At 43.1% G+C, this 21,407-nt stretch overlaps 1 protein-coding gene across 3 annotated transcripts in view; it reads right to left on the bottom strand.

Moving 5' to 3' along the window:
* Nucleotides 1–20,225, bottom strand: part of Cped1 (cadherin like and PC-esterase domain containing 1) — a 277,882-nt gene extending 257,657 nt beyond the window's left edge. For 2 of the 3 annotated variants that reach the window (XM_075953493.1, XM_075953495.1), the window contains exon 1: nucleotides 19,090–19,482. In XM_075953493.1, coding sequence (XP_075809608.1) covers nucleotides 19,090–19,338 — 249 coding nt within the window. In that variant the 5' untranslated portion in view covers nucleotides 19,339–19,482. Of the gene's footprint in view, nucleotides 1–19,089; nucleotides 19,910–20,019 lie in introns of those variants that run through there. The other variant, XM_075953492.1, reaches the window with a different exon arrangement.
* Nucleotides 20,226–21,407: the final 1,182 nt, after the last annotated feature.

Genomic DNA, 21,407 nt, shown 5'->3' with positions numbered 1-21,407 from the left:
GAATGAGACCTTGGCTGAGGTGGCGTCCGACCACAGGAGAAGCCTGGGAAAGAACTGTGAGCCTGAGCTATTGGCTCTTCTCTGGGGGCCAGGCGCGGCAGTGTAGAGGCAGGGGAGCCAGCAGCAGCACGGTCAAACCCCATTCGGGAAATGCCTTTGAGGACATTCAGTAAACAGCCGAGCGTGTCTAAACCCACTAATTAGAGTAATGGACAGAGCTGGGGAAAGTGCAGGGAACAGTAGACACAGCTGGACCAAGATATCTGCACAGATACTTGTTGATAAAGTGACGCAAGTTGTACGTGTCCTCGAGGAACATCTGAAATACTAACGTCTAAAGAATACGGTGTGATGTCCACTTATCAGGAAAGACTTCCCATCTATCAGTCATCGAGTACGCCGTCTGCAGGTAATGTCTAAAGCTTTCCCAGACCACTCTGCCCAAACCTTTGGAGCTGCCTGCCGGGGGCCACACTGTGCAACTGCTCTACGTGAGGAAAGGAAGAGAACACAGGACGGAGAGGAAGGAGCGAGCTGCGAGACGAAAGGGGAAATGAGCGAACAGAACAGCTTCTCAGCCTGCAAACCAGCAAGTACACAGTCGTGCTGTGTGAGGCGGCATGCCTGTGTCCACTCATTCCTCCCGCCGGGTAAGGCATACAGCGTGGATCTTGGAGACAAGAGAAGCTCAAAAGGAAGCCAGGAGCACAAGAGTAGCAGTTTCTCCTAGAGTCCTTCCCTGGGGGTCCATCCGTGACTGCTGGCCTGCTCTGTCCCTGCCATCCCATCTTTGGTCCCACTGAGAAGGCCCTCCTTTCTGGCAACACCCAAGAACCTATCCTGCCTCCCCTCTCCCTTTTCTAAGCTTTCCCCCCTTTCCCTCTGTGTGTGTTTTGAAAGTAACAGAAAGCCTGTTTCCAGCCTGCTTTGGAAGGTATTCCTCGGGCTAAACCAGGGCTCCTTGCTCTGAGATGCCACCCACCATGCACAGCTGTGCACCATCCGTTTTCTTCTTACTATAGCTCTGCAGACATAACAAAGCCCCAGCTGAGAGGATAAAAGCTCGGCAATAGCTGGGAGGTACTGGTCAGAAAGCTTCCTTCAAGACGGCTTTAGAAAAAAAAAAAAGAAAGAAAAAGAAAAACTGTCATGAAACGAGATCAGGAGGGAATGCACTCGGCTTCTCCGAAGCTGCTCTGTACTGTGGAGCAAACCAAGCTATTCCTTTCCCGAGTACCCCACTTTTGTCTCTCCACCTTCCTGCTGTCTTCTTCCTCTATACCCTGTCCCTTCCCTGTGCCGTTCCTCCGGACCCCAACAGAACTTAACAAATGTAGGAAGTCGTTTCCTTTGCAACCTAAACCCTGGTCCCAGCAACTTACTACAGAATAAAAGCTGCCCAACCAACTTGGCAGATCCTTCTTGTCCTCGGAGCTCCCTTAGTTTTAGCCCTTCTTACAGGGCACCGTTCGCGATACAGCAAATGTGCAGTTGACAAATCCACCCTTGTGAAATAACAGGGCACGGACAAGGAAAGACCTTGTTCTTTTGAAATATGATAAAATAATAGCAAGTCTCTGGCCCCTGGTGCCTAAACAAGGAGTTAATTCAGCCCCTCGGCCTTAAAATAGCAAGGCCCTGCAACGTGAATGGCGCAGAAAGAAAGGAGCACTGGGGTCCTTACCACAGTATCAGTACCTAAGCACCACGCAGTGGCCAGATATCCTCACAGATGCCCGAGGCTCCGCATCGGAGGCTTTTCCCACAGCGCTCCAAGGACTGCTGAGTTGCAAGTCTCTCTCTGCATCCCAGACCCCATTCTTCACCTTCTCTGCAGGCTTCTCAGAGGCCCTGGGCTCTGCTCATCTGCCCTCAGCTCTGTCACCTCCCGCCTTTCCATTCACGCCACTCAAAAACCAAAGGACTCTTCCTACGGAAGCCTCCAAAAAAATATACAGTCCTTCACGAATGCAGAGCTTTATTAAACGAAGATCTTATGAAGAAGTTGTAGAAAACAGACCTTCTTGAAATAGTAAAAACAATCTCAATAAAAACTCTTCAGGTTTTGAGAATATGAATTCATAGAGCTTCTGTCAGATCACAAGCAGAATAAGAAAAGGGGTGTTTGCATACCAGTCATACTAAAACATTGAAAAAGAATCATGGAATCACATTTTTAGTCTCTAATTTATGAAACTGGTCATACTAAGAATATTGTTAGTAAAAATACTACTTTTTAAATGTCACACATACTTAATGAGCATACTTCTTAGACTTAAAGGCTAGACCAAAAAAATAGACAATTCATCATTAATTGTATGGCAATATGCTTTAATTTTTCAGTATTGTAATAATGTTCTGTAGATAAATTCACACACCAGGATGTCAAAAGCCACTTATGGAATATTACGTTCACACTATGGCTTTGAAGCAATGGTCACTATCGGACAGTCTACGGACCTTCCCACAGTCTCCATTACTAGGTTCTCAAATGCCGCAATTTCCGTGTCCATGTCTTCTTTCTCTTCCTCCTGTATTCCCAACAACAAAAACACGCTGCCTATATGCCCCCACCTCCAGTCCTGTTTATATCCCCCAACTGTCCTCCTATGCCTGCTAGCCTGTCTGCATGTCACCTCTGTTGTAGGTCACCGTGAGAAAACGCATGGCAGGCGGCCTGGAATCTCTTTCTGGCAGCAGAGCGCACATGTTCCCTCTGGGCAGAGTCCAGCCTAAGGAAGCACCTGCCGGATATGAGTGTAGAATTCATAAGGACTTAGGGATTGAGAGACCTTTCTGTCTGCTGTCTACCCAGTCCCATATTTACCCCCAGAGAGAGAAGGATGGGTTCCTTAGCCTACGTTGATTACCTCTGATCCAGCCCAGGCAGGCCTATTGCCGTCTCTGGATACTCTTACTTCCCTCCTTCCCCTTAGCATTCATAGGCAGTTATCTGGATTCTCTCCCAAAATCCATGGCTCCATGCGCTGCACAGATGGATAAGGACGCATAATAGACACACTCTGTGCAGGTGTTGCTGTCTTTCCGGGGCAGCTGAGGTCAGCTGCAGTTCTTGTCGAGTGCCAGCGCTGGTTATAAAATAGATGCACATACCTGCAAACCTAGAGACGCCCTTATCTCACCCGTACGGGAGCCAAAGTGGTAAGAAAAATGAGAGAGGGCATGCTTAGTATTCAAGAACCAGTTCCCTCAGGGAAGGAGTTAGTGGTTTTCCCTTAAGTGCACAGATGCCTATCTTACCACTTGTTCTTGTTCTTTTTTTTTTTTTTTTTTTTTTTGCTTCCTCTGAGCGTCCACTTGGCTGTCCACTCTCTCTGGGCTCCTTATCTTATCCTGTACTGGGTGTGTCGAAACTATCTGAATCTCACTTTTCCTCTCCTATAGCCTTACCCTTGCTACTCAAACTACCAGACGCTGTAGCTGTTCTTTGCAAGAAACACTTCGAGTGCCCAAATTACAGACCCACACTCGTAGGCCAAGGCATTAGACTCCAGCTCCTTGCTCCCAGAACCAAGCCTTGGCAATAAATGTCAGAATATAAAGATCCTAGAACATAACACCGATCGATTCAGGCTGATATCAAAGTTTGGAATTCCTTCCTCTGAGGTCCTAGGTTGTGTGGGAAGCTCTGCTGAAGCTTCTGGCTATTTTCTTTGGCTGGTGAGAAAGACAAGCCCCCTTCCCAGAGCTTGCTTGTTAAAGTGTCCACCAGAAACCATCCCTTCCGGCAGGGCAGATTGTTTTAATTTTCTCAACCAAGCAGGAAGTAGGGATCTTTTAAGTGGAGGAGGGAATGGGGAGGGGAGGTGAAACGTTGGTGAGGATATCAGAATTCAGGAATCCAGTTTGAAAGTCCAAAGGACTGCTGGCCACTATAGGAAATTCTATACAGGACACAAAGCATAAACTGACGGCGCCTCCCACTCGCCCATTCACCTGCCATGTTATGTGCCCAGACGGTTGTAAACACCGTCTCTGCCCTGACCTCCTTCAGCAGCTTGCTGAAAGATTTTGCTTTAATGCTGGGCCGCATAGAATTTGGTCACATTGCAGCAAATGTTTCAGACAGATTTTGCAAACATGCATGCTTAGGATTGTGTGCACATCATTGTGCGATGGGGCATGCTCCCTTTGTTATCACAGATTTTTACAAAGTTTCCTTTTAGGAGGCCAATATTTTTATATGAAGATGGGTGTTGTGGGGATGGAGATGGCTCAGCAGTTAAGAGCACTGGTTGCTCTTCCAGAGGACCTGGGTTCGATTCCCAGCACCCACATGTCAGCTCACAATTGTCTGTAACTTCAGATCAAGATATTCTTGTATACACATATGCGGACAAAACACCTAGCATACAAACAATAATAAAATAGGAATGTAGAAAGAAAATTAAAATCAGAGATGGGCGAGAGTCTTGGGATTTCTGTATTTGAAAGAGTATGTATTTCCACTACATTTCCTTTCCCCATCAACTTTCAAAGCGTATATATTATCTTAATGCTTCCTTGTAAAAGAAAGAGTAAGCTTGGTTCTTTCTCCTCCTACCTCCCACTTATTCCTTTTTAAACAGAACTAATCTACCCCAAATCTGTCTGCTTCACATAGCTCTAAAATCCTTGGGCAAATTGATTTATCTTATACTGTGGGAAATTTCAGATGCATTGTTAATGTTTGCTCAGAAAAAAAAATAAAGATAGTTTTAGAAGATATCGATAAAGCAAGGAATGAGGGGAAGCAGGGGAAATCACTCCTGCCCTGGGAGACTGGGGAGGAAAGCCTCAGGGCCCCTTGGCAAAGCCTCCTTTCTCGCTGATGCTTTGCCGAGGTCAGGGAGTTCCTGCACTGCCAAAGAAAAGTTAATTTCCTGTTCTCTTTCTCCAGGAGCATTTTGTGCACTTTGGCTAAATTATTGCTCATTTTTCCACTAGGGGCGAGCCAGGCTTGCCGCTGAAGCTCTAGGAATGGCATTAAACTCCGTTCTGGCTGTTAAAGACACAGAGAAACATCAGGAGGAAATGCAGTAGTGGTAACACAAATTTGGATTTCTACGAGCCTTTCGAAGCCTAACTTTGTAACTCGACTTCTGTGGAGCACATTATAAGGCAACTTTTGAAGGAAAGCAGAAGTGTTTCTATACATACATTTATGGTTCATTTTATATATTATTTTCCCAAGAGGGGCCAAGCACAATGAGAATATGTACAGGACATTGTCCACTGGGATACAAAGATGTGATTTCCCTGCCTTCTATAATCTCAGTTTTTTGAAGCTCTCTCAGCTGGTGCTTAATTTGATCCCATAATAACACTAAGACAGTCATTGCCATCTCTAGGCCAAACTAGGCAATTCACACTCTGTGTGTGTCGTGTGTGTGTGTGTGTCGTGTGTGTGTGGGGGGGGGGGGTGTGTGAGACAGACAGAGAGAGAGAGAGAGAGAGAGAGAGAGAGAGAGAGAGAGAGAGAGAGAGAGAGAGAGAGAGATCACTCAACCCCAGGACTGAGCTCCTGATATCAATCCCGGGGTACTGTCCTTCTGCCTGGAGAGGATCGTGAGGGTCACAGCAAGCCCGGTTTTAGACACAGGCTATTCTTCTGTTTCCCAAGAGTGTCCACCACCATCTAAACAACACACCTGCTTTTCTATGCTTACAAAACAGAAGCACCAATGCCCAGAAGCATCACTGCTATGGAAGTAAATTTTTTTTTTCTTACTATAGATTATTCACTGCCCTCAGGATTTTCCTATGACCTGACTCACCGCATCCTGAATTGACCAAATGACCACCGTTTTCTCTGAGGCATAATAGCAGATTCCGGTTTCAGTTTGTCAACAACAGCTGTGAGCTGGGTTCCATGGGTTATAAGGTTTGTCCAGAAAAATCAAGTGTCAAGGTTGGTGAAGAAGCTACATCCGTGACTCCTCCCATGCTTCGATAAAGAAAGATAGGCTTGTATTTCCCCACCAAACCTATGCTCTTGGGTAAGATAGGGATACGTTTTCACAATAAGGAAAGCATTAAACTGCATATAGCTGTCACAGGGGAAAGTGACAAAGGCTGTTACCAGAGGGCAAGTGGCTTTAAATGTTTTCCTGCACAAAATATAAGGAAGGAAGGAAGGAAGGAAGGAAGGAAGGAAGGAAGGAAGGAAGGAAGGAAGGCTGAGAATAAAAATATGGGTTATATGTGAGTATCAAAATAAAGTATTCTAACACATAAAGTGTGCTTTGTGCAGGCCCAGTTCAAAGTATATTCTTTTATTTTTAATTTATTTTTTTTAAAGAAAACGAACTATCTCTTTTCATTTTACATACCAATCCTAGTTCCCATTCTCCTCCTTCCATTCCCTCCACCTTTCCTCATGCCCCTTATCCCCACATCCACTCCTCAGAGAGGATAAGGCACATTGCTTTGGGGAAAGTCCAAGGCCCTCCCTACTATATCTAGGCTGAGCAAAGAATGGGTTTCCAAAGTACAAGCAGTAGGGAAAAAAACCTACTGCCCTTGCCAGTGGCCCCTCAGTCTGCCCCAGCCATACAACTGCCACCCACATTCAGAGGGTCAAATATGGTCCTATGCTGGCTTCTTCCCTGTATGGCTGGAGTTGGTGAGTTCTCATTAGCTCAGGTAGACTGTTTCAGTGGGTGTCCCCATTATGGTCTTGTCCTCTTTGCTCATATTCTCACTCCTCCCACTCTTCAGCTGGACTTTGGGAGCTCAGCCCAGTGCTCCACTGTGGGTCTCTATCTCTGTTTTCATCAGTTGCTGGATGAAGGTTCTATGGTGACATTTAAGATAGTCATCAATCTGATGACAGGGCAAGGCCAGTTTGGGAACCCTCTCCTCTACTGCTTAGGGTCTTATCTGGGGTCATCCTTGTGGATTCCTGGGAATTTCTCTAGTGTCTGGTTTCTTGCTAGCCCCACAATGGCTCTCCCAATCTCTTTCCTTACTCTCAATTCTGTCCTTCCTCCATCCCGACTATCCAGTTCCCTCAAGGTTTCTTCTCCCTCCGCTTTTCCCCTCCTCTACTCTTTCTGCTGTCCCTTCTCCCCCATCCCCATGCTCCCAATTTTGTCAGTCGATCTTCTCTACACAGCTCTGGATCTGCAGATTCTGGCCACGATTTCTGTGTTCAAGCCTGTGAGTTGATTCACGCCTTATATGTTGTCCTATTTTGTTTCTGTTACTGTGATAAACACCGTGACCAAAACCAAGTTGGAGACATAATAGTTGATTTGCCTGACAGGCTACAGATAACCATTCAGGGAAGTCAAGGCAGGAACTGAGGCACAGACCATAGAAGAACTCTGCACACTGGTTTGCTTCCCATGGCTTGCTCAGCCTGCTTTCTCATCCTACCCAGCACAACCTGCTCAGGGGTGACACTGCCGCCAGTGGGCTGAGCTTGCCCACAGCAAGCAATAATAAAGAAAATACCCCACCGACATGCACACGAGTCAGTCTGATGGAAGCAATTCCTCAGTTGAGGGTCCCTCTTGTCAGATATCTCTAGTGGGTGTCACACTGGAAAAAAAAACACTGATTGACACATGTGTAAGTTTAGAGAGTTTCACTTATGAGGAGCAGACTGGGGGGCTTCTAAAGTGGTAGAATTTCCTATGGCTCTATAGCCAACAAATGATGTAGTGTATTTCAGAGCAGATCTGTGATCTCCCTGTTGGTGATATTTACCATGTTGGGCATTGGGGGCTTTGTTGGAGACCCATGTGCCCATCCCTACTGGGACCATGCACATCTGGAGAACTTCTCCCTTCCCACACTCTTCAGGTGAACTGCATGCTAAGAAAACTGGTGGGGAAGAGTAATAGAAAGGTGACTATATCTCAGGGCCAAGATTAGGCCCACGAGGCATCACCAAATTCATTAGTCCTGACTCATAATTAGTAAGTTCATCTAGTGTTTGTATCATCGACACCACAAGATTTCGTGGACTTCATTGAAAGGTATGTGATGGAGGAAGGTCATTGGTTAAAAAAATAAAGAAACTGCTTGGCTGGCCCTCATAGGTTAAAACATAGGTGGGAGGAGTAAACAGAACAGAATGCTGGGAGGAAGAGGAAGTGAGCTCAGAGAGATGCCATGCTCCCCTCTCCTGGGTAGACGTGATAGCTCTGCTCTCTGAGGCACACGCGATGAAGCTCCGACCCAGGATGGACATAGGCTAGAATCTTCCCGGTAAGACCGGTGCTCACAGATTATTAGAGATGGGTTGATCGGGATATCAGAATTAGCCAGTAAGGGCTAGAGCTAAAGGGCCAAGCAGTGTTTAAATGAATACAATTTGTGTGTTGTTATTTCGGGGCATAAGCTAGCCAGGCGACCAGGGTGCTAGGGACGCAGCCCCACTGCTCTTATTACTACAGGTATGTTTTTCATTATTGGTACCCTTATACATATGTAACAGACTCACAAAACAATTTATCATTATAGTCTCTTAAACCTCAATAAGTCAAAATTATGTTTTACATTTTCAACAAGTATCTGAAAGTATAAAGTACACAGGGTGAAAATTACCTGGCCAGGTTCCAACGACGGCACTGTATATATCAGAAAACAAAAATCTTATATTAAAATATGAGCTTATCCTTTCACCAAGGCTGCCTGACTAGAAAAAAAGAATCCAGAGGAAGCCAACAGGAAAAGTGAAACCAAAACATTCCTCACCCCCCAGAGACCACAGACACAAAGATGAGAGCAGAAGGCACTATTTTCCTCTCAGCATAGCCCCTGGTTGCCACATCAGAGGGCTTCTCTCCCGGTTTCTAATTCCATTTGTACAAGAAACAACACTGCTTAGAGCAGAACTGGGGCCACCGGTTCTGGCACACTCCTGAAAGGACAGGAGAGAACCCCACAAATAAAATGATGACATTTTGGAAATTTTGCACAATTTGTTTAAACATGAACTTCATCAAGACTTCATTAAAGTCTGTCTAAGGTATCCGGGTTTGGATTTGTTTGAAATCCTATTAGCATGAGCAATGCTTTTACCATATGCATATTTCATTATAAAATTGAAAATGGCACTAAATCAGTTAGTTCAGAGCAATCCGCAGGCATTGCATGCTCATCAGGCAACCCAGCTCACCCCTGTGGTGGCTACACACCTCTCAGGGTGCTGACATCGCTGAAGGCCAGCTATGGACAGGACCATTTAAAGGTCATTCATTCAAATCCAGCTAAACTATGGAAAAGTATGTTAAAGTTCCATTTTTAGGATAAGAAGTCTGCTCAGGGTAGAAATTCGCTGACAGAGAGGTGACATAGGGGACCAGAAAGGTGGGGAAAGTGAGCTAGGGAAGCTTACTAACTAACCTAAGACTCTGTGTACTAACTAACCCAAGACTCCATGTGGCTTTGGTTATGCACACCCCACTCTCTTGTAATAATGCACGTGGCCAGCTGACCCTTTGACCTGTACAGACTGTGTGCGCATACCCCTCTCCAAACAAGAGCCCCCTATTCCAGACTACAGTGCACCCCTGTCTGAACAATAGTACATGGTTTTCAGCCCTTGAGGACTACCAAGCCTAGAAGGTTTCAAATATATTCTCAATAGGTCTTGTATGAACAATGGAAAGGCCAATCTAGCCTGAAATGGTTCTGAGAGAATAGTATGACAAACTGTATCTTCCAAGTGAAATTTTCAAGCAAATCCCTATTTATAATCATAGGCTTATGAATAAAGTATGTGAGCCTATGATTAAAATCAAATGCATTATAGAAAGGGATGATTGCAACAGGAAAAAAAAGGATGTATCACTTAATATATCAATTAAGTTAAAAAAAAAACACCCAAATTGTGACCCTTAGTAACCTTCCCCTCCTTCCTTTAAACCCCATAAAAAGAGACCCCGGACTATGATATGAGGCCCTAGAGCAGAGGTTCTAAGTCTGTGGGTTGCAACCCCTTGGAGGCTGAATGTCCATTTCACAGGGGTCCCTCAACATCATCTGCATATGAGACATTTGCATTACAATTCATAACAGTAGCAATATTACATGTTTAAAGGAACAATAACAATAATTTTATGGTCGGGGTCATATGAGGAACTGTATTAAAGGGTTGCAGCAGTAGGAAAGTTGAGAACTGTTACCCAAGAGTGTCGTGCTCCTGTGGCCAGCTGTCAACCTTGACAGTCTATCTCTCTCTACTCTGTACTATCACTCGTTTCTAAATAAAGCTATCTTCGCAATTTTGGCAAGTCTGTGTGACCCCTCATTTTTAGTCCTTTGGGTAAAAGACAAGCATCTGGAGGCACTTAGCCTGGATCCCAGCCTCCTACAACAGTAGTATCCCTTCAGAAGGATATGTGGGAGACGCATGAGATTGTTCATACACTAAGAGTCCCAATGAGGCCAAAAAAAAAAAAAAAGGTGAAGGTAGAAAAAGGTCATGATGAGTTACAGATCAAATTCTGCATAGCAAATTGCTTGGAAGAAGAAATGGCATGGAGGCATACAGGGGATACTGGTGCAGGAAAGGGAAACCCAGGACTCCTTGGAGGGCAAAAAGAGTTCTTAACGTTTCCTTCTATTGCCTTAGTTCTGGACCCCACCCACCCTCAGAATCCTCACCCACTCCTTTGCTCACACAATGCTCACTGCAGGTCAGGTGCTGTCTTAGTGCTGGAGATGTAGAGATGAACAGTTAAGTAGTCTTTGAACTACTTAATTAACAAGTAGTTTGTGCTTCTTGGAGAGAAAGACAATAAACTAACAAATGGGCCAAACAAATTGGGGTCTTAGCTACATCTGCCCCTTACTCAACTCAATTCTCCAAGTCCTCAACTACAACATGGTGTTAATTGTGGCATCTGGTGCTTTCAATTTTATCAGGTAGCATTTGGAGCTTTACCTACAGATAAGCAGATCCGTCTTTGAGTGACAGGTTGGCCTCTACAAGGTTTGGCTGATTCTAAAATTTCATTTCACTGAAGAAAGACAGTAGCATGGAGGGGGGGAGTATTGATATTCACTGCCAACAATGGGTGCAGTCAAGAAATGGTCCCCAAGCAAACAAGAAACAAATGGTACTAAAGTGACGCCAGAACTTTTGGATCCTGAAATCAAAGCATTCCTGGAGCCATATTGTCCCTGAACCCCAGGAATCCTTGCACTATTATGGTGGTGCTCTTGAGTGTGAGGCTTCGGGGACATCTACACCTCCATCTTTCCACGGCACTGTTCTTCTAAGGACTTTGTTCACATCACATTAGGGGCCCACGTGACTCCAGTGTGCCCTCATCTTAGCTAATCAATCTACTTTTAAATAAAGTCACACTCTGAGGCACAGGGGTTAGGACGTCAATGTGTCTTGGAGAGGAAGGCATATAATTAAACTCCATAACACCAATGAATGAGTGTAGGATATGAAGTAGAATGGAGACAGAAAGAAAACAGTTCTCAGTTCAGTCCTGTCTTGTCCATCATTTGATGCCTCGTTCGTGAACCTCATTCTCTTCCCTTATAGAAAAAAAAAGAGATTGAATCTAATAATACCTAACTTATTTGAATTATAACATTCTAATATCTATGAATAATTATAATGAAAAATAACTTTTATTTGCCATGTTTTAAAAGCATCTACTTATGATAAGAGCTAACATGATGAAGGAGATAAAACTTTCTGGGCTTAAGAAAGCTTTCAGAAAGATCATGAAGATTTATTTCTGGAAAACTTACAACTTGTGAGAGACTTTAGAAAGAAGGAAGATTGGAAAATAAAGTTATAGGCTGAGTTCTGAAGTTTGACAGAGAGTTCTGACAATACTAGAAAGGCATACTGGACCACGCCAGGACAAAGTATAGTCTAGAGTTTTTGTAATTATGATTCAGTATCAAGATTGCAAAGGTAAATCTAAGATTTTAGAGTCCTATTAACTTGAATCTGGATTTTCTTGGAGGTGAAGTAGGGAAAATTTTGCTGTGGAATATTAGTTTAAGATGTGTTACATTCCTTTCTTCTGTGGAATATTTGATGATATAAAGATGTGTTGAATTCTTTTATGTTGCATTTGTTTAACTCTGTAAAGTTGTGTTACTTTGCCTGCCCAAAACACCTGATTGGTCTAATAAAAACTGAACAGCCAGTAGCTAGGCAGGAGAGGAAATGGGTGGGGCTGGCAGACAGAGAGAATAAATAAGAGGAGAAATCTAGGGATGAGGGAGGAACAAGAAACGGAGGACAGGAGGATGCCAGGGGCCAGTGGTTCACCCAAAGAAAGAAATATATATCTGAAATGTAAAAAACCTATAGGCAAAATGAAGAGAAACGGGATAATTTAAGTTAGAAAAACTGGCTAGAAACAAGTCAAGCCAACATTCATAAGTAATAATAAGTCTCCATCTGTGAAATGGATGCTGGGCCCCCCAAAAGTAAAACGAACTGTTTACAAAATATCACTTTATACCAGCCTGTAGTTGGTATAAAAAGCGTCTGTTAGGTCACATTTACTAAAGTACTCAATATAAAGGGGTAACTATCCCTCATGGTCTCTGTGAAAAAAATAAAGGTGGTGTGTAAACTACACAGAGGAAATCTAAGTGTGGGTAGATGCTAAGGGGCAGGTAACTGCCTGGGAATCAATAGGCAAGCAGGGCTTTGCTAAATGGCACAAAAATATATATTGTATATGCTTAAGTATTTAAAAGGATACATTTTATAGCAAATTTTAATTTTTAAGCTAATATTTTTTTTGTTCATTTGTTTGTTTATTGAGACAAGGTTCCTCTGTGGTTTTGAAGCCTGTCCTAGCTACAAACTAACTGTTGTAGACCAGGCTGGCCTCAGATCACAGAGACGCACCTGCCTCTGCTTCCCAAGTGCTGGGATTAAAGTCATACACCATCACTGCCTGGTTAATATTAATTATTTTTAAAGGGATTAAATCAAAGAGAAAGAAAACAGCATAGGATGCCATTAACATTCAAATACGGAATCAGTCATGATGATGAGTGACCAGCCTCAAATCTGGTCAGGAGCCAAGACAATAAGTTTAGAGAGTGGCAAGAGGGAACAAAGATATTTTCATGGTTCAAACCATATATTAATATAACCAGAAGAATGTAGGAGGATGTCAGATCTTATTCATTAACTAGGAATGTCAAAGGATTGTTAATTTCTGCATATTTAAGTATTCACAACATTTTTACCTTTCTAGAAGACATATCAGGGAATGGGAGATGCAGTTGATGAGGGACACATTTTCACCAAGGGAAAGAATAAAACAAGACAGAAGCCCAAAGAAGAAAATTGGAGACATCTGCTTTCATAATCAGAAGTGGAAGGGACAGAAGCGAACCTTGGAAGGAGCCCCCGAGTTATTCAGAGGTCATAGAGGACACCCACTGTGCTACTCTTTTAAATAGCAGGATATTAAGATGTTTGTTTAGTGATGAGAGAAACTTCTAGAAGAAGGATGAAGGTTGACCGTGGATCATTATTGCTTGTCAGGGGTAACCAGGAAAGAGTTTTCAGTAGAGAGGACCAATTTCAAAGGCGAGGAATGGGTGGAGGTGACCTGCGAGCCGACAAAAAAGAAGCAGTTACAGTATCTGTGACAAGAACTAGATGAAGAGGAAGAACATTGGGGAGATTGTCTCCTCTGGGCTCTGATGCCAAGAAGCCTGGTGCCATGTTATCACTGCTAAGCATGCTTATTGGCCCAACGGAAAAGCCTGAAATTGTTTGTAAGTAAGAGAGTAACTATGGAGCTGATCCTGGAGGAGACTGAAGCAAAAGTACTTACGAGTGCACAAGGAAGAGAGGATGTGGCAAAAAGAGGGGTCTCTTTAACCAGCTCCCACTGGGCTCCCTTCAGTTCTATTCTGCTACAGTTCATTTTGTAGCCTGTTTTCTCATAAATCTTTGCATTCTGTAGGGATTGTCCTATACCTTCAGAATTCAGAGAGCTTAGTATATTCACATCAGCAACATCTAGACCTTATTAGATTTTCTACACACATGCACACACATGCTGAAATATGCACACATACGCATGCATAGACCATAACAGTTTATTAAGCTACTTGGTTTCTTTCATATGCATATGTAGGTTTTTACATTTGCTGCACCTTTTTTAATCTCCAGTTTCTTCTCTGCCTCAGCTCATTACTTTCAAAGAAATAATCTAAGAATTTATCAGTTTTCTGGCATTGTACTAGTCTGTCTCATAATGGCTTCTATTCCTGTGTCGCCAGTACCCCATGGCTTACCTAGCGTCAATAAATATTTATACATTGAATGAAAATGAATGGATAAATGATTAAAAGGGACCAAGGAGAGAAAGAAAAAGAGAAAATGAAGTTTATTGTCTTTCAATTGAAGAGGAAGGTTCTCCATGAGACAATTACAAACATTTTTTTTTTATTAAAGACAGCAAAGTCATTTTCCAAGAGGCAGAGCCATGGAGATATTTTCAGTGGATTGTTAGGAAGTGAAATTATTACCGCCATTATTACAGCTGTCACTAGGTTTCTGTGCTTCATCTGTCTGTTGGTAGGTGTTTCTCATGCCATTACTATAACTATACGACTGAGGACAGTTTTCACTGTACTGCCCCCTGTCTCTCTCACACACATTTACACACACACACACACACACACACACACACACACACACACATACATACCATTCTTAATGCTACTGACTTTAACTCTTGCTCACACTACATATTTTTAAAAAGGGGCCATTTCAGACAGTTTGTACTGGCAAAATGGTACATCTATCAGAGGCTTTGGCTACCTCTAATGGCTGCCCTGAGAATCCAGAAACACTGGATGGACACAATCCATCCAGTGAAAGACAGAAGAGGCAATCAGGGTCTCCTCTGGCCTCTGCTGCCCAGGATTCAGTAGCTGAAGACAGCTTCTCTGGATGTAACTCCAAAAAGCGCGCACACTGTATTTTCAACCCTTCCTTCTTTCTCTTTTATTTTGTCTCTGCTCTGGTGTCCCTGAGATTGTGTTTTCCAATCAATTGCCAGCACCTAAAAGTTGGTCTAGCTTCCTGATGCTACAAAAACATAGACTAAACAAGTCATTTTAAAGACATTTTCAAATGTTAAGCATGTTGCTTATTTTTACAAATACAAGCACAATGGATGAGAATACATTTAGTGAGGACATTTGTTTATTGACATTGGGCTATGTTGGCTCCTGAGGTAGTAAAAGTTGCAGAGAGCGGTCCTGGAAACTGAAGGGAGAGTGAGGACGACTTGGAGGCAAACAGCCCAGTCACAGTCCAAGGAATAGTAGTTCTCATTGTGTAGCCTCAACGGGAGATAATCAGAAACACATGGCTCTCCCGAGTCTAAACACAGTCCTCAAATAGCCATGCTTCCAATAGAGGAGCATGGACGGAGGAGATCTCACCCATTGTGTCTGTTGATAATTTAATGTGTTTTCTGTGTTATGCAATGTTGACTTCAGCTTCCATGAAAATGGGTAAGTCTACAGAGCAACCTATCTCAGTGAAGACAACATAACTAGGTTTATATATTAAGTTGGAATGGTTTTAAGACATGGCAGATTATTAAATAAGATTGAAACAACCAATGTTGAGAGAAAAAATCTGGAAGAAATGACAATATTGCATCTGCTTAACAAGGCACATTGGAATGTACAAGTGGAAAAAGGAATTAAAATTTGGCCCAAAAGAGGGGCAAGTGCTTCCTTATGGAAAACTGGCAGATCGAATACTGTGATCTCACTGGCACTGGGAACAGCTTTCATGTTGAATTGGTTCCCAATGGGGAAGGTGTGGAAGGCAATGGTATGGTCTTCAAATATCTCCAGCTGTAGAATCCCTTTTACCAGGTAGACAAAGTACAGAGAGCTCTTCTAAGAAGGGATTGCAGCCAAAAGACCAGGAAATACTTGCTGCTTATTCATTGATGAACAACTGTGATTAGAGAAATATTCTGCTTTTCTATGTTTTCCCACAAAGTTGTTATTTATTTGTTTGTTTTAACATCCTCCTTTGAAGACTTAATTATAGTTTTTTTTCATTTTAGGTTTATTTATTCAGACTCAATTGATATACACAGAATGAGCAGTTAAACATTGAAGCGAAGAGGTTGTTAATCACTTTTAGGGGTCTTGGTGTGTTTTTAGTTCTGAATATTTGATCAAAACAAATTATTTGCTCATAGAGATCTGTATAGATATATACATGCAAGAGTCTGCACTAAATTTCTGATGTTTAGATATCTTTTATATATCCAAACACATTTTTATAGTTAAATTCAGTGGTTTTAAGCATCTTTTATAAGCATTTAAAGATGGGTGGATTCAACCATAGTAAAAATAAGAGATTCAGCTAAGTTGAACATTTTAACCTATCAGTAAAAGTAATGATAAATGTCAGAATGTATAGATGAAAAGAAAAATCTACTTCTGTAAGATATCATTTCTAAGAACTACTTCTAGGTCTTCAGGAACACCCACCTCTACAGTGCCTTGCTGTTCACTTCATTAGTGACTTTAATGAATCATTATTTTTGACAGGATCTCTGTAGGATTCTTAATGAATTTCTCTCTCCACCTTAGATCTCTGAATGGATATTTAGCCACTGCATCTGGTTATTACTTGACTTCTTCTGGAAGATACACTACAAACAAGATTTGTTCACCTCTGGTGCTGACTAAGGCTTCCAGGCCACCTTCTTTCTACCTTCTTTGCTATCAGCGGGTTGCACTCATTAAAGTCAAAGGTACAGAGCAAATGTTTGGCCACACATTTTCACATTCACTGAACTATGATTCTCAGTTTAGAATCTTGCTTATGTTTTAAATATTTAAGGCTGTGAATCATTCGGGAGCCAAAACCATCATGTGCTTGGCATTCTTCTGGTTGAAGAAAATTCTAGAGTGTATGTTTTTTTTACACCAGCAGCCAATAAATTTCAGATGTTTTCCAAGGAGCAGGAGTTCTAAAGCTGAAACGGAATTTTCTGTGACCGTCTACAAATAACAGTGAACATATGCTTAAGATACAAACAAAGCCAGAATTGAGAAATAACCAGCAGGGAAGTAAAGGAGGCTACAAGCTAATTAATGAATCATTTCCACTTAAATTTCCTAGAAAATATTTAAGTGTTTAAATGTTCCCCTCTCCCATTTTTAAAGAACATCACAATTACAGACTACCAAAAAGTTGCTTTTAAAATTCAGGTACATTTGTCATAAATCTCAAGTATTCAAGAAAATAATAAAAAAGCATGGAAAAAAGTTACATAAACAAAGCAAAGATACATTCTCCAGTTATTTCAGAACACCCGAAGGTTGAGTCACACCTTAACTTGAGTCTTCCTTTAAAGATGACGCTGCTATGCCAGAAGTGAACGCAATATTCACGTTTTTGCTAACAAATGAATACACCCATGTGATAGTCTTCAAGGGCTCAGCATCTTAATCTACTTTGATTTGGCGTGCATCCCTCAAGTGATGGCTTCAGGAATGGTTATGCCAGTGTTGAGTTTGCTTTTACTTATGACTTATACTGTGGTAGGAACCACGCAGATGGATTTCTGTGGGAAGCGGCAGGGCGTTCTGTTAGCCATGTGGCTCACTTGGGCATCCTTCAATGAGAGTTGACTCCATTTCAAGTTGAGTAACCTTACCTACTATCTACCTACCTAGCTATCTACCCTGGGTTATGAGTCTGAAATGAAACAAACAAAAGAGATTATAAAACAACATTGTTGTGGGCCTGGAGGTGGCAGTACGGACAATAACTATGTTGCCACCCAAGATGAAATTCTGCTGCAACCAGGCTCAGAAACTCTGGCTAAGTCTACTTAGAGAAAGGGTACCTCTTACGGATCCCAAAGATATCTTGCTGTATACTATTTCAAGTGTCACTGAATTGAATGGTTTTTCCATCACAACTTTTTAAATAACCAGTTTTTCACCCTTTTTCTTTTTCTTATTATACTTGACAGCGAAAAGTCTGTATTTGCAGCTAGGCATGAACAGAGTGCAATATTAAAACAGAAGTTCTGGCCGGGCGATGGTGGCGCACGCCTTTAATCCCAGCGCTCGGGAGGCAGAGGCAGGTGGATCTCTGTGAGTTCGAGACCAGCCTGGTCTACAGAGCTAGTTCCAGCACAGGCTCCAAAGCCACAGAGAAACCCTGTCTAGAAAAAGCAAAATAAATAAATAAATAAATAAATAAATAAATAAATAAATAAATAAAACAGAAGTTCTATGTGTTTTCTGGATTTGTATTGTTTCCTATACTTTATAAATAAAAATGGTGAGACTAACCTGCCCATTGTGAATACAGAATGATCTCTTTTTTTCCAACTTTGTTTTCTAGACAGTGTCTTATATAGCTTAGGCAAACAATGTATCTAGCCTAGGCTGGCCTTGAACCCCTGGTCCCCGGCCTCTGTCTTTCTTATGCTGGAATTATAAGCATGAACCACCACAACAAGCATAAATTCACACTTGGAAAAGAGAAGTCTCACCATTAAACACTGCCCAGAACTCTTTATATAGAGCAACCTGGGTTAGTGCCTGCTTCCTGCCTCTACCTCCTGAGTGCTTAGTTGTTAGGTACGGACACTATACTGAACTGGTGTTTCCCTAATTTTATGAACAATTAAACTACATGACAATTATTCTTCTGAAAACTATAGTACTATTCTTTAGAAATGAGTACATTGGTTTAGAAACATAGTCACCAAATTCAGAACTAACTTGGCAGATCATCAGATGGAATTCTGAGAGTCTTAGTCCTCTAGCTCTCTGCTCTAAGGGAAGACACCCCAGGGTGACTTTGGTTTCTTATGTATAAATCCTCAGATTTCTTAGATCTCTGTTAGAAAGCATTTCATTTCACTGAAATGAAGATCATGTCTAAAAGATAAAGGGCAGAACTCTTTTAAGTAGGTTTCGGAAGTTTCTCAGTTTTTATGTAACAGTCAGCAGGTCACTTTGGGCTGTTTATACTCTGGCTCCCTTTCGGACCTCATGAAAGTTAATTTTAGTTTTGCAAGAAAGGAGAGAGAGGCCGACTGCTCAGGCTAAACTCAGACTTACCTTCCTGATTTCCTGGGCATTCGCTGAGAGATGGAAGCACCGTTTGTCCTGTGGATAGTCTTGCTCGCATCTGCTAGCCTGGGTTTGTGAGGGTATGTGGGGACCAGACCCAGGAATCTCGGCTGCAAGCTTCTTAGCCCCTCGGAGTGTCAGGCTCTGGTAAAAGAGACAGATTGCCACCACCAAACCCACTAGGAAAGGTCGGGGGCAAAATCGCCGGCGACAAAGGAACCCCGGTCGACAGACCATGACCAGTCCACCTTCACTTGGCCCCTGGCCACGCTGTCAGCATGAAAAAAGTACACTTCTGTCTTCTTTTTGCACAACTCCACTCAAGTTCGCCCCAACTCCCCTTGAGAACATTCCGAAGGTTCATGCCAAAGACTCACACAGGTCCCAGCGGTCCGAGGTGTTTAGAGCCCTTTCGTGAAGGACAGTAAAAAGTGACTGACTTGCTAATTCTTTTTTTTTTTAAAGATGTCAAAATAATGAGAGTCATAAGAAATCATCCGAATGCATCCCGGGCTGGCAAGAGTTTCTTCCGGTAATATCTTATTTCCACAACAGACATAAACTTAGGAGTTCAGCTTGTCTCAGCTTTGGGGCAAAGAGAAAGCACAGGAAAGCGGAGTCTGAAAAGAGCCCCGAAGAAGCAGCAGAGGGAACGCGAAGTGCCTGTTGCACAGCTGGGCGCAGGCCAGGTTGCCCTAGCTGTTTCTCATTTTCCCTCCGGTTTGAAAGCCGTCCTGCTCTCAGCGGTTTCTGAACTGCTTCCCTTCGTTCAGTTTTCAATGGCCACTTCGCTGTCAGCATCCGCGGCCTTCAACACAAGAAGGGAAAAGAGCAGTTTGAGTGTGGAGGGGTTCCTGTCAGGGTTTTGCTTGCGTTTGGTCGCATTCTGTTTCCAAGTTCAAAGTTCTGTGTACTTACTCAGTTTTCATCCTTTTAGCCAGAAAGTTTTTTTCTTTCCCCCCATGATTGCTGATCAAAATCACTTGGAAGGAAACACCCAGGCGTAGGACTCCACCTCATTTCACTCACACGCATGGACACACACGCGCAGACACGCGGGGACACGCGCGCGCCAGCTGCCCACAGGGCCGAGAGCCGGGGGACCTGGGCCATCGCTGCCACCCAGGCCGAGCGGGGCGGAGCTAAGCCCAGGACTCCTCTGGCCTTGGGGGCAGTCCGAGCCGCGCTGTCAGCTCTGCAGCAGCAAACGGTAGGCTGCCGTGCTTGGGGGAAACAGCGGTTAGGGTCGCCTCTGAAACGTGGCTGCCTCACCAAACCCACGGAATTAGAAACATCCTTGATGCCCGATCGATCGTCTGTGCCTCTGCATTTGCCTAAGGCAGCCCTATAATAACAAAAGGCTCCTAGTCGAAGAGCTGCTCAAGGCCGAGTTAACGGGGGGAAGGTCATCACTCCGGGGGATTGTGGTCACGTTTAAGAGGACAAGAGAGTCGTTAGGACAGTCTGGACCACAGATCAGGAAACATTCGAGTAACTGAAAGTCCCCTCTCCACTCCAGCACCGAGTGCTACCGCAGATATTACTCCTCCTTTTTGAGGTCTTTCCAAGGCAAAAAGCGTGAGGTCTGGCTTTTCAAAGGAGCTGACTGTAACAGGTACTGAGTGTTCTAACTTCTGCCCAGGGGAAAGGGGTACGGAGCAGGCTTAATTTAAGTCCGTACCGACTCCCTCATGGGCATTGATGCCAGGGCCGGTTGGCAGCTCCCATCACTCTGGGCTCGGCAGGGCAGGCTGAGGGGACCATCAAGGAGAACTTCCAGGTCCTTGCTTTGCCAGCCCCGGGAAGGACTGGTTTAAGTTCACAGAGGACATTCTTCAAAGACTTTAAATCTAGATAGTTTCTACACTTTAGGTCTAACCGAACTTTTTCTAGCCAGGCGTTCTCCGGCGAGGCCACACTCCTAGAGTAAAGCCCATAGGACTCAGCCGTTTGTCACTAATATTTTGTGAGGAGGAGCGCCCCCTAGAGGCTCACGGCTACCACAGGTTCAGAAAAATGGACTTCTCTTGCTAACAAGAGACTTCATTTATGAGCCAGCTTGAGATAAATGAAACTGTGTCAAAAAAAAAAGTTAGTACCTCAAAACAAATTAATTACGTAAATTAATTAGCCATGCATAATTTCAAGTCTTTTTATAAAATGTTTTAATAATATTTGATATATAAATTCAAAGCTTTTGATACCATGGCAAATGAGGGAATAAGAGAGAATTAACCTGTTTTTCACATTTAGGCATCGAGAGAGCATTTCTGTTGCGTGCCATAGGTTTTTGGTGGATATAATAT

The sequence above is a fragment of the Microtus pennsylvanicus genome, chromosome 19, assembly GCF_037038515.1.
Source record: "Microtus pennsylvanicus isolate mMicPen1 chromosome 19, mMicPen1.hap1, whole genome shotgun sequence".
Lineage (NCBI taxonomy): Eukaryota > Metazoa > Chordata > Mammalia > Rodentia > Cricetidae > Microtus > Microtus pennsylvanicus.
The sequence above is the reverse complement of the archived record's forward strand: the minus strand, read 5'-3'. Positions and strand labels throughout refer to the sequence as shown.